At 38.8% G+C, this 12,321-nt stretch overlaps 1 protein-coding gene across 1 annotated transcript; it reads right to left on the bottom strand.

Moving 5' to 3' along the window:
* Positions 1 to 4,906: 4,906 nt before the first annotated feature.
* LOC123688551 lies at positions 4,907 to 10,004 on the bottom strand (the record flags this gene model as incomplete). Its single annotated transcript, XM_045627122.1, has 2 exons — positions 5,832 to 10,004; positions 4,907 to 5,261 (listed from the first exon to the last, which is right to left on the bottom strand). Coding segments are annotated over exons 1-2 (4,528 nt in total), but the record flags the coding sequence as incomplete, so codon positions are not given.
* Positions 10,005 to 12,321: the final 2,317 nt, after the last annotated feature.

Below are 12,321 nucleotides of genomic sequence, written 5' to 3'. Positions count from 1 at the left end.
ATTCAGGAATATCAGACGAGCCCAATTGGCTTTCAAATGCTTTTCTAGTATAATGATCAACGTTACGTAATGCCAGTGAAAACAAAAGAAAATCTGATAAATCTTTTATGTTTAGTGCTTTTATTGCGTTAACTGAAGTTTGATGACAATTCAAGAATTCTTTGAGATGTGTTACAGAATTATTTGTTGAAGCCTTGAAATTCAATATTTCATTTAGGTACATAGTCACCAACATTATTGGATTTTGATAACGTGACTTCAAGCTTTCATATGCCAATTCATAATTTTCATTTGATAACTGCAGTCCTGATATAACTGCGAGTGACTCATTCCTTAAATAAGACTTTAATAATTGGAATTTTTGTATTGGCGCTAAACTTTTATTTTCATGGACCAGAGAATTGAAAAGTTGAAAGAATTCTGTCCATTCTGAACTTTCACCTGAGAAAGGGCGAATATTTATTTTCGGTAGCAAAAGTGATTCAAAATTTGAAACCTGTGTGTTAGACGCTTGGTTTGACGCTGATTGTTGTTGTTTTAATGAAAAAAATAAAGCCCTAATGTGAGCTACCACCTCAGCAAACGCCAACTCCGACTGAGCTGTTTCAACACGTTCAGTTGCTGATAATTCGGAATTAATTTCCATCATTTCCTCCTGTATACATTCGAATTTTGCTTCGCACGCAAGTATTTTCTCCTGGTACGCTTATAATTCAAAAATATTTGAAGAATCGTAACCTATAATTTTTTTCCATATTCCGGTTACAATAGAAAATACATTGGCTCTTTTATCGACCAATTTATTCAATGAGGCATTACCTGTATCAGTTTTAGGTGGCATTGTTGTAAATAAACGAACGAAGAAAGAGAATCAAAAGTGAATTGATTAAATTGAAACAGATGTGAACTCTGAGAAAGATTACTTTCCAGCTATGGTGAATGTTGCCAGATTGTAATATATGGATACTTATAAAAAACTGTTTTGATGGCCGCAAAAAGAAAGGAAATTTGAAATGAAGCTTCTGAAAATTTAGATTGAGATATTGAAATTGGACGCAATTCGGCTCGCTAGGACCAAATTATGTTGGGGATTGATCAAGAAAATTTTAGTGGACTGTATTCAGAGTTGAATCTTATCCCAACACAGTACGAAAACGAAAAGGACAAGTGAAACCAAAGTAATAATAAAATAATATTCTTACCTAGAAGTGGGTGAACTTAAGTTATGGATCTTGCAGCAGTCCTCAGCTTCCAGAAGCAGATTGATTGAGCTCAACAAACTGAACCAGTAGTGGTAGATCCTTTATGATTGACAAGCTGGAAAATTATTAATTCGACCCCACTTATCCTTAGGAATGTCACAGAGTACGCCCTGGTGACAACTTTATTTCTCAAACGGAGTCTTTTGATTTAATGTTTATGGAACAGAAAAATGTATTTCTGATATACACAACTTCGATGGTCAGCGAACAATGCGTTGAAAATGCGATATATCCCGAAATTTGTGTACGTAAATTAGAACAATAATTATTAATTATTTGGTAGCAGAATGGAAACAATCAAATCTTTCGTATAACACGTAAAGAATGATACTGACTGATGGAAATCACAACATGTGCGCTAAGCGGCAGAGATCACAGCTGTTTTAAAATTGCGATAAATACCGCATTTAAATTCATACGAAATTTAATAACTGAAAATTGAAAAGTTTCGAGAAAATTGAACTGAAAAAAAAAGAACGTTCACTTGGCGTGAACAAGGAGGTATACCGGAAAATTCCGTTCCTTGATATGATGGTGCATAGATGTGATGATGACAAGCTTTTGACCTGTTGGTACAAGAAACCTACAAGTTCTGGGAGATTACTAAACTACTTTTCCAATCATGATTTTAAACATAAAATATCAGTAATGAATGGATCGTTTCATAGAATAAAGAACCTGAATAGTCCCCAGTTCCATCAAGAAAATAATGATAAGACACGTACTGAAACTTAATAATTATCCTATTAATTAAGTCAATAGGATGGTAGCACAGTCAATGAAAAGGGATAACATTCACGCAGATCCACCTAACGGCCAACGGGAATGAGAATAATGAAATGATTAAATATTACAGATTTCCTTTTGTGCCTTTACTATCATTGAAACTGAATTTGATGTTCAAGAAAAATAAAATTCCGGCTCAATTAGTGTTTTATAATACAGAAAAAGTGGATGAATTATTTCACAATCTAAAAGATAAGACTCCTACATTACAAAGATCAAATTTAATTTATCAGATACCTTGCCTAGAATGCGAGAGGAGTTATATAGGACAGACTAAGCAGTACCTCCAATATAGAATAAGACAATATAGATATGATTGTCAGATGAAGAATTGCAATAAAGTTGACAAAACGGCACTAGCTAGACATCCATTTGATTTTCAAAATGCTCGGATATTAGATTATGAGGGTAATTACTATAAGAGGTGCATCAGCGAGATGGTATGATATATACAATAAATATTCACCCCACTGTAAATGACAGAACTGATACCCAAAATTTGAGTTATGTTTATTCTAATTTATTATTATTTCGGATTTATTATCTCTATTATTATTTCTATTATTATTTATTTATTATTATTATTGAATAATGAATTAGTTATATTTGGTTGCCATTTCTTGGTGTAGTATCTTTCCTACTGCATCTTGCCTCTCTTTATATTCTTTTCCTGCAAACATTTGACATCCTCCCGTGATATGTTGGATTGTTAAATTCATTGGACACCCATAACGGCATCGATCTTCAGTAATAGTTCGATCCTTTATGATATGCTTGCAGTAATTTCTCGTTGAAATCACTTGATCTTGGATGGCTAAAAGAAATCCTTCCGTTTCTGAATACATTGGACCTGATGTGAGTCAATAGTACGAGTACGATGCTTCAATGTCGACATGATCCTGGTTCACCTCGTTGAAATGTCGTCCATGGTTCTTGGATTGTCTGGTGGTTGTATGACAATTGCTCCTTGTGCAGTTGTAAAGGTGTTGATTCGTCTGCTCCACACAGTACTTTGAAGACCTCTGATGTGCCTGATTTGTCTTTGAAGTATGTTCGTAGGCATTCAATTTGCCCATGGCAAGTTCCATGATGTCTAGCAGACCTCTGTCTCCTATTCCTAGGCAGTGTCGTCCTCTCAATGCTACTTTTCGGATGGTGCTTGTGTCTTTTGTCATCAAGGTTCTCATTTCGCGTTGCAGGTTTTCCATATCTGTTTTGCTCCATGGAATTATACCGAAAGAGTATGTTAGAATTGAACATGCATATGTATTGATAGCTCTCGTCATGTTCTTGCTGTTGAGGTTTGTTTTTAAAATTTTGTTTTTGTTCTCCTGATGAACTCAGTTGTTAAGTCTTCCTTCATTCTTTGATGGTTTATTCGTCGGTTTTGTTTTATTCCTAGGTATTTATAAAGATCGTCCGATTTCATTGCTTCTATCTCCTGTCCATTGGAGAGAGCGATCGGTTCATCTTGGATTTTTCCACGCACTACGCTAATAATACGACAGTTGTCTAATCCGAATTTCATCCCCACGTCTTTCGAAAAATTTTTCACCAGTTTGACCATAATTTGCAAGTGGTTTTTGTTGCCTGTTGTAAGTTTCAGATCATCCATGTATAGCAAATGATTGAGTGCAATAGTATTTCTATTTTCTTTGATATTGGAACCTTTTTCAGTAGCAAACAGTTGTTTAGAAAGGGGATTCAGCGCCAAGCAGAACCATAAGGGACGCAATGAATCTCCTTTTTGCTAATGTGCTTAATTTTGTTGTTTTTCTCTGGCTGGTTGCTGACTTTAAGGTTTTGGCTTCACACCTAGCACTGTTGCTATTGAAAATGCTGCACAGTATGAGATGAGATGAAAGATACTTGGGTATAATCTCCTTGTTGGTCATGACCAGAAGATGAGATAGTTTCTTGGATGTCCTCAATCTTGGCAGTATCGGTCGTCTCAATGGATCTGTGCCCTCAAAATCTATAATGCATCTATTCATTGTGGCAGATAATCGCTCCAGTAGTTCTCTTTGGCCTTCTTCTGGATTTTCGACGGGTGCAGAATATATATTCCCTCGTTGAGCATCACTTATTGCTATCACATCTACGTTGTTTTGTTCCTCATAGTTCATTTGTGCATTGATGTTGTGTTGGTTTTCAGCACAATCGTAGTTTTCTTCAATTTTCGTTTCGTTATCAGTGAAGTTCCTATTCTGTAGCATCAGTTGGACTTCATTCTTTATGGTGGTAAGTCTCTCATCGGGTACATGTTTGTTTATTGGGTGAATCGATCAACTATAATTCTATTAAATTGGGATAATGAACCACCGGATTTCTTAACTAATATAATGAATTTGTCTGTACAAGTTATATGTTTGCAAGTTAACAGCTACAAGCGTACTGGTGTTCTATGGCACCCCAATTTCCCGGGGATGGTAATCGTCGCCTTGGATTCTGCATACCAAAGCGCCATCCAGGTCCCTGATTGGTCCACGTCCTCATTCCTTTGTTCCTACGATGTGACTTCAGGATGACCATATGTGGCTCCTGGCGCCAAGGAAGTTCCAGTTCTATTTTTAGCCCTCGCTGATACCTGCAGGGGTTGGCTTTTCGACCTAAAATGCGTTTTTGTGAATATTCAACTGTCCGTAAAGTTTGTGTGAATTTCACTTGACGCAACATACCGCCCCCCTTGAAAGCTCTGCCTTTCAACAACGTCCGAAACTGCAGGCAGAGTACCCTAACACTCAAAAAAAAAAAAAAATGTCAATTTTCGATCGGTAAAACACAAAGTCTCGATACCGGTCGTTTAAATAATCCTTTAGCCGTTCTCACTGTCACGACACGCACTATACTGTCCTTACCAGGATGCGTTTCGATGATTCTGGCTAGGTCCCATTTTTGCGGAGGGGAGTTGTCCTCCTTTAATAATACCATTGTCCCTGGTTCCATGTTGCTAGTTCCTTGATTCGATCGCCACCTTGTTCTACCTTGAAGAGTTGATAAGTAGTCCTTGGACCACCTGGTCCAGAAATGCTGTACGATTTGTTTCAGGTGGTAGTACTTCTTGATTCGATTTGGATTCTCGAATCGTAGGTCTTCTTGCGGTGTTGATAGAAGTGGTGATCCAATAAGAAAATGACCTGGTGTGAGCACATTCAGGTCCAAAGGATCATCGGAGAGGGGTGTTAAAGGTCGTGAGTTCAAGCACGCCTCTACCTGTACAATGACTGTATAAAACTCATCATAAGTCAGCCTCTCATTAACTAAAACTCTTTTAATGTGAAATTTGGCTGACTTTACTGCCGCTTCCCACAGACCGCCAAAGTGCGGTGCTCGTGGTGGAATGAAATGCCATTTGATCATATTGCTTAAAAAATATTCCGAAAATTTTACTTGAGTTTTATCCGATTTTAAAAAATTGTACAAGTCCCGGAGTTCCCTATTCGCTCCAACAAAATTCGTCCCGTTATCCGAGTACATATTTTGAATCAATCCTCTCCTTGCTATGAACCGCCTAAAACAATTCATAAAGGATTCTGTGCTCAAGTCCGGAGCAAGTTCCAAATGAACTGCCTTTGTAGAAAAACAGACAAATAAACATAAATATGCATTGACGTATTTTTGTCCCTTGAGTTTGTGTACCTTTATTTCGAAGGGGCCTGCGAAATCTACCCCACAATTAATAAATGGCCTACTAGCCGTTACCCTGTTCTCTGGAAGATTGCCCATAATGTGAATAGAGCTCGAAGGTTTAGCACGAAAACAAGTTAGACATTTATGCAGTACCTTTCTGACGGTACTGCGACCTGATAATACCCAATATTTCAATCGCATCAATGAAAGAAGAGCTTGTGCTCCCAGATGCATATTCCTATTATGCTCATGCCTTATTATAAGATTTGTCAAATTGTGTTTTATCGGTAGCACAATTTGGTGTTTCTGATCGTACGGGATATTTGCACTCTGTAAGCGTCCACCAACCCGAATTATGTTTTCGCTATCTAGGAAAGGATTCAAAGCTATCAGCCTACTAGATTTGTGTAAGGCTTGACCCTTTCTTAGAGCTTCAATTTCATTTTGGAAGGTTTGCCCTTGCGCCAGTTTTATCAGATCATTTGTAGATTTTACCAATTCATCTACTGAAAGAGATCCCGTTACTTTAGGAGCATTACGCCTGCAATTCCTTATGAATCGCAAACAATAAGCCCATACCCGATGTAATTTGACGAAACTTGAAAATCGGTCGAAAATGTTCAATGAAATTTCGACAAAAAATGTTTTTATCTCTATCCTTTGCTCTGGAACCTCATCACAACTGAATTCTTCCCTCTCCGGCCACATTTGTTCATCCAAACTTAACCAACTTGGCCCGTGCCACCATAATGAATATGATCCCAACCTTCCTGGCTCTATCCCCCTGGAAATGATATCAGCCGGATTGTCGCCTGAGATTACATGCGCCCACTGATTTTTACCCGTGAGTTCCTGAATTTCAGATGTTCGATTCGCTACGAATGTTTTCCATCGGCTGGATTCCCCGTGAATCCATGCCAATGTTACCTTAGAATCTGACCAAAACTGAATCTTATTGAAAGGAATACCCATAGATTCTTTAATTTCCCTTACCAATCTGGCCGCTAGTAAAGCAGCACAAAGTTCCAGCCTAGGTAGGGAAACTACCTTCAAAGGCGCCACCTTTGATTTAGCACATAATAGATGTACGTGATGCACACCTGCTGCATCTGTAGAACGAATATAAGCAGCAGCCCCATAGGCTACCATTGACGCATGTGCGAATGCATGCAGTTGTATCTCATTAGGATTCGCACAAATGACATGCCTACATATCTTTATCTTGGATAACTCAGATATATTATTACTGAAACGAACCCAAGAAGTGTGTAAGTCAAGAGGAAGTGACTCGTCCCAGTCCAACTTACTTTTCCAGAGCTGTTGCATAATTATCTTAGCATTCATTATAACAGGACCGACAAGACCTAAAGGGTCAAAAATCTGGGCTATTACCCCCAAAATTGTCCTTTTTGTTACCCTGGCCTGGGTTTTGTCAAACTTAATTTTGTAATGCAGAGTATCTTCTTCTGCATTCCACAACAGACCGAGTGTCTTAGTCGATGAACCCTCTGCTATGTAATGCTCAATTTCCTTACCCCTTTTCTCTTCATCGGAAAAAACCTCTTTCATGTTTGATGTCCATTTGCGAAGAATAAACCCAGCTGTTTGCAAAACCTGATCTATTTCCTGTTTAAGCACCCTTGCCTGTTCGACTGTTTGGGCACCTGACAATAGATCATCCATATAAAAATCCTTCAAGATAACGCGACTAGCCTCTGGATATTGCTCGTTACAATCATGAGCCAACTGCTGTAAACATCTGACAGCGAGATAACTTGCGGGCCCTGTCCCATAAGTGATCGTGTTGAGTTTGTAAGTCTCAACTGATTGCTCTGCAGAAAACCGCCACAGAATCCGCTGGAGATCCCGATGTTCTTCCTTAATTAGGACTTGCCGAAACATTTTTTCGATATCCGCAGTAATAACCACATTGTGCTTGCGAAATCTTAATGTGATACTAAAAAGTGTGTCCTGTAGTTGAGGCCCAACCATGAGAACGTTATTCAAGGAAACTCCCGTACTTGTTGCTGCAGAGCCATCAAATACCACTCTGCACTTCGTTGTTAAGGAGTCTTCCTTGTACACCCCATGATGGGGTAAATAATTAGTATGATTATGAGTATCCGCGAATTCCGTGTCATTGACCTTAGACATATGACCCATCTCGATGTATTCACGCATAAATTGATGATATTGTTCTTTAATCTGTGGAGTTTTTTCTAATTTTCGCTCCATATGCATTAACCGCCTATGAGCCATTTTGAATGACTCCCCCAATTCGTCAATATTTGTTCTAAAGGGAAGTTCAACAACAAATCTTCCCTCTTGATTTCTTTTTGTGCTTTTCCTGAATCCTTGTTCACACTGAGCTTCCTCTTTAGAAAACCTTTTTTCATGACCGAATTCCTCGAGTTCCCAAAATTTTTGAATTTGCTCCTCTAAAGCAACATTTGTTGAAAGGTTACAAACTACCTTCTTCCTTCTTGAATCCGACACCTTCCCATTTATTTGTCCGGCTATGATCCAACCCAACCGCGTTTTTTGTAGCGATGGTTCCCCCCTACCTAAATTGATTTGACCCGCACAGATTAAATCCCAAAATATAGAGACACCCAATATCCCATCGATTTTATCGGGCTCTGCAAAAGACTCATCTGCCAAGTTGATATTTTTTGGAATGTTGAGTCGACTTGTGTCGATTTTTCTTGTTGGAATACTGTCAGTTATCTTTTCTATAACAAGAAACGTAGAATTGAATTTAAAGTCCTTGAACCTTGAATGAACTGACATATTAATCGAATATTTTATATGAGACATTACGTTTCCGATACCAACGACTGGTATATTTACCCGAATGCGTGATAGGTTCAGTTTTTCAGCGAATTCTCTCGTGACAAAATTGGACTGACTTCCAGAATCTAAAAGCATCCTACCTCGATGTAGTTTTCCGTCCGAACCCGCAATGTAAACGATTGCCGTTGACAATAGAACGTCTGATCCTTGTCTGACCGCAAAATTGTGTGCCGACTCTACATTAACGACCTTCGGAACTCCTTGACCGTCAGTATTCTCAAGACTCCGATTTGAGGGATGCCCTTCCGTGACACATGGATAATTGTGAGACGAGCCCCCTGGAGCTCCCATTGCCGGAATATCATCCCTTTGTTGTGATTTTTGCGGTTGACTAATTGCATGCAACAAAGTGTTGTGCTTATTTCCGCAGTACCTGCAACCGCTACGTTTACAGTCTTGCGCCCAATGTCCCTGCTGGAGACAGTTTCGACAACAATTTGAACGTTTGACTTCATTTCGCCGTTCATTTATTGAAAGTCCCAAGAATTTTTTACAAATGAATAAAGGGTGGTTTTCCTTGCAAATTGCACATGACTTAAATGATGACACGAACGCCTTCGATGTTCTTTCAAACCTTGGTTTGTCGATCTTTAACCCTGTTTTATTTGATTCGATAGTTTCAAGAAGAACGCACCTTTCTTCTAAGAACTGCAAAAATTCTTCCATGCTCGCGAATTTGTTAACCTTACCCGATTTTTGCCATTCCCTCCTTGTGACAGGATCTAGTTTGGCTTCGAGAGTAAAAATCAGTAAAGTATCCCAATGATCTACCGGTTGACCCAATGACCTAAGAGCCCTTAAATCCCTTCTGATTTCGTCTAAAAATTTCCTGATTTGACCATATGATTCCTTCATTATGGGCGGAAATTTATGGAGAGATTCTATGTGATTTAACGCTATCATCTTTTTATTCTCAAATCTGGTCTTAAGCAATGACCAGGCCGCTTTATAGTTTTCAGACGAAACTTCTAAAGACCGAATGACTTCCGCCGCATCGCCTTTAAGAGCATTCTTTAGATAATAGAATTTTTGTATGTCCGTTAAACCAGTGTTTGTATGAATCAACGCATTAAAACTATCATAGAATTCTAACCAGTTTTTGTAAGAACCTTGAAACTCTGGAATTTGCATTGTGGGCAATTTGACATTTCTTTCCGCAATTGAATTTTCACTTGAGCAAAGTGAACCCTTCATGAATTGCGAGATCTTTGTATCCGCGAGAGCAATTGATTCAAAATACGCATCCTGAAACTCGATTCTTTCTTGTTCCTGCAAGTCAGGATGATTGATGTCGAGTTCTTCAATTTGTATTTGCAAATTTTCGAACTCGTTCCACAACTCTTTGCATTTTTCTAACCGTGCCGGGATTTGGCCTGCCTTTTCTGACTCGATAGTCTTCAAAAAGGATTCAAATCGAGTTAATTGAGCTTTAACTACACCTCTGCGTTTAATTAAAACATTCAATTCCGACATTTTGTGAGAAATAATGAGAGTCTAATTTATTTAATAATTTCAACAGTCAATGCACTGATAAATCGTACCAAAGTAAATGAGGAACGAAAGGAAAATGTACTCACAATCCGTCCTTTTTCTGTACCGTGAATGATTATAGCTAGCTACCAATCTGCTGCTGGGTAACCAGTAATCCTATGTGTCCGTTTGTATTGTCCCCCAGGTGGAACTCCGAAATCTGCCTTGATTACGCTGTTGCGTTGATTGTGTTGCTGTGTTCTCCCCAAATGGAACACCAAAATGCCTTGAATACGCTGAACTCTGCTACCGTTTGCACTTGTACACCTTAGCGTTGTTTCCCGATTTTACAACACTACCCGTCGAAATCTTTCGCAATGTTCACTATCCGGCTCGAAGGACCATATGTTTATTGGGTGAATCGATCAACTATAATTCTATTAAATTGGGATAATGAAACACCGGATTTCTTAACTACTATAATGATTTTGGCTGTACAAGTTATATGTTTGCAAGTTAACAGCTACAAGCGTACTGGTGTTCTATGGCACCCCAATTTCCCGGGGATGGTAATCGTCGCCTTGGATTCTGCATACCAAAGCGCCATCCAGGTCCCTGATTGGTCCACGTCCTCATTCCTTTGTTCCTACGATGTGACTTCAGGATGACCATATGTGGCTCCTGGCGCCAAGGAAGTTCCAGTTCTATTTTTAGCCCTCGCTGATACCTGCAGGGGTTGGCCTTTCGACCTAAAATGCGTTTTTGTGAATATTCAACTGTCCGTAAAGTTTGTGTGAATTTCACTTGACGCAACAATGTTTATTTCTCATATGACCCAGTATTGGTCGTCTACTCTTTGCTCAGAAACTTAGAGTTCGGGATAGTTTCTGTGGAATTCTGCGAATAATTTTGGCCGGTAGCCTATTTTATACTCTCCCATATTAGTCACTTCATAATATATGCGCATAATATATCCCGCATACTGTCATGTCCAGCGACGGCTCCAGACACGCCCTGACGAACCTCAGGCAGCGGCTCTATATTCCTATTCCTCAAATTCACCATCATTCATGGGTTCCTCCTTGTCGTAGAGGAGACGGCCTTTGATCGCCTTTTACGATCCGCAGAGCTACGGTGGGAGAATTCTCGAGCTGCTTTCCACACGGCTTCGTCCGGGAGCTCCTGGAATCTGCGGTGGGCAGGAGTTGATTTAACTCTCCTGATAGGTGAATCGCTAGGGATTTACCTACCGCTACCGCTACAGCTATTATTATTATTATTATTATTTTCATTAAAGTCTTCGAACTCCTCTAACTCCATTAAATAGAAGTCTTTATTGTCAGGGTGTTAGTTTTGTGAGACTAATGTGAATGTCTCCATAAGTATCCGAAATTGGTCGTATCATTTCTATTCTTACTTTCAAACCACTTACCAAATTACCTGAATTACTTGATCAAGAAATTTTTTGAATCTAGTTAGTTGAGCTGAAATATTTTCTTTTGATAATTTGAAAGAATGGATTTTTTCTGATTAACACATGATACTACCATATAACACAAAATAATGACAAAATAAAACTTGCTTTAAACAAGACAAACCTTCGAATATTCTTTGTTGTTTTTCCATTCAAGGGCTCGGCAAATTCTTACGCTTCTGAATACTCCTTCAATGCTTCTTTTATTGAATGATTCTTCACGTGCTTCTTAATGTATTTTCTCTGGATTCTGCTCTCCAATTGATTGTTTATCACTGGCGTGAATCCAGCTCGAAGGACCAAATGTTAAGGGCACGCTTATCAAAGCACCAACTTTTTTGGGATGAAGAATAATGTTTTATTTCTTCCACTGATTGAGATACTCGTACATTCTGATACAATACTTGGATTTTATACTTATATTGAATAAGAACAAACAATTATAACAAGGAGAAATGAAACTAGGTTATGAACTAGCGGACTGTATTAGCTGATTGCTGTTTGTACAATTTCAACTTTCTGTGAACACAGGGATGTGAATAGAGAGAGAGAGAGATGGAAAAGATCGGCGATATTGAGTTGAGACCACAGAACTACATATTTGTCATTTCTTGTTCCTTATGAGCTGGCCTCAACCATGTATTGAAAATTGGAATATAATTAAAATGAATAACCTCAAACAGAGGCTGTTCAGTCCCCGAACATATCTGGCATGGTGGCTTAATCTATAGGATTCTCCGTTTCTGCAACTTCCTCATTCACAGGAATAGCATCCAACGGTCTTCTCTTGAACCTTGATCCTCTCCTTGATGTCTCTCGTATTTAAAAGCGTCCTCCTTGAGTGTC

This window comes from Harmonia axyridis, unplaced genomic scaffold (assembly GCF_914767665.1).
Source record: "Harmonia axyridis unplaced genomic scaffold, icHarAxyr1.1, whole genome shotgun sequence".
NCBI classification, from domain to species: domain Eukaryota; kingdom Metazoa; phylum Arthropoda; class Insecta; order Coleoptera; family Coccinellidae; genus Harmonia; species Harmonia axyridis.
Note: the sequence above shows the minus strand (reverse complement) of the source record. Positions and strands in the feature narration are given on the sequence as shown.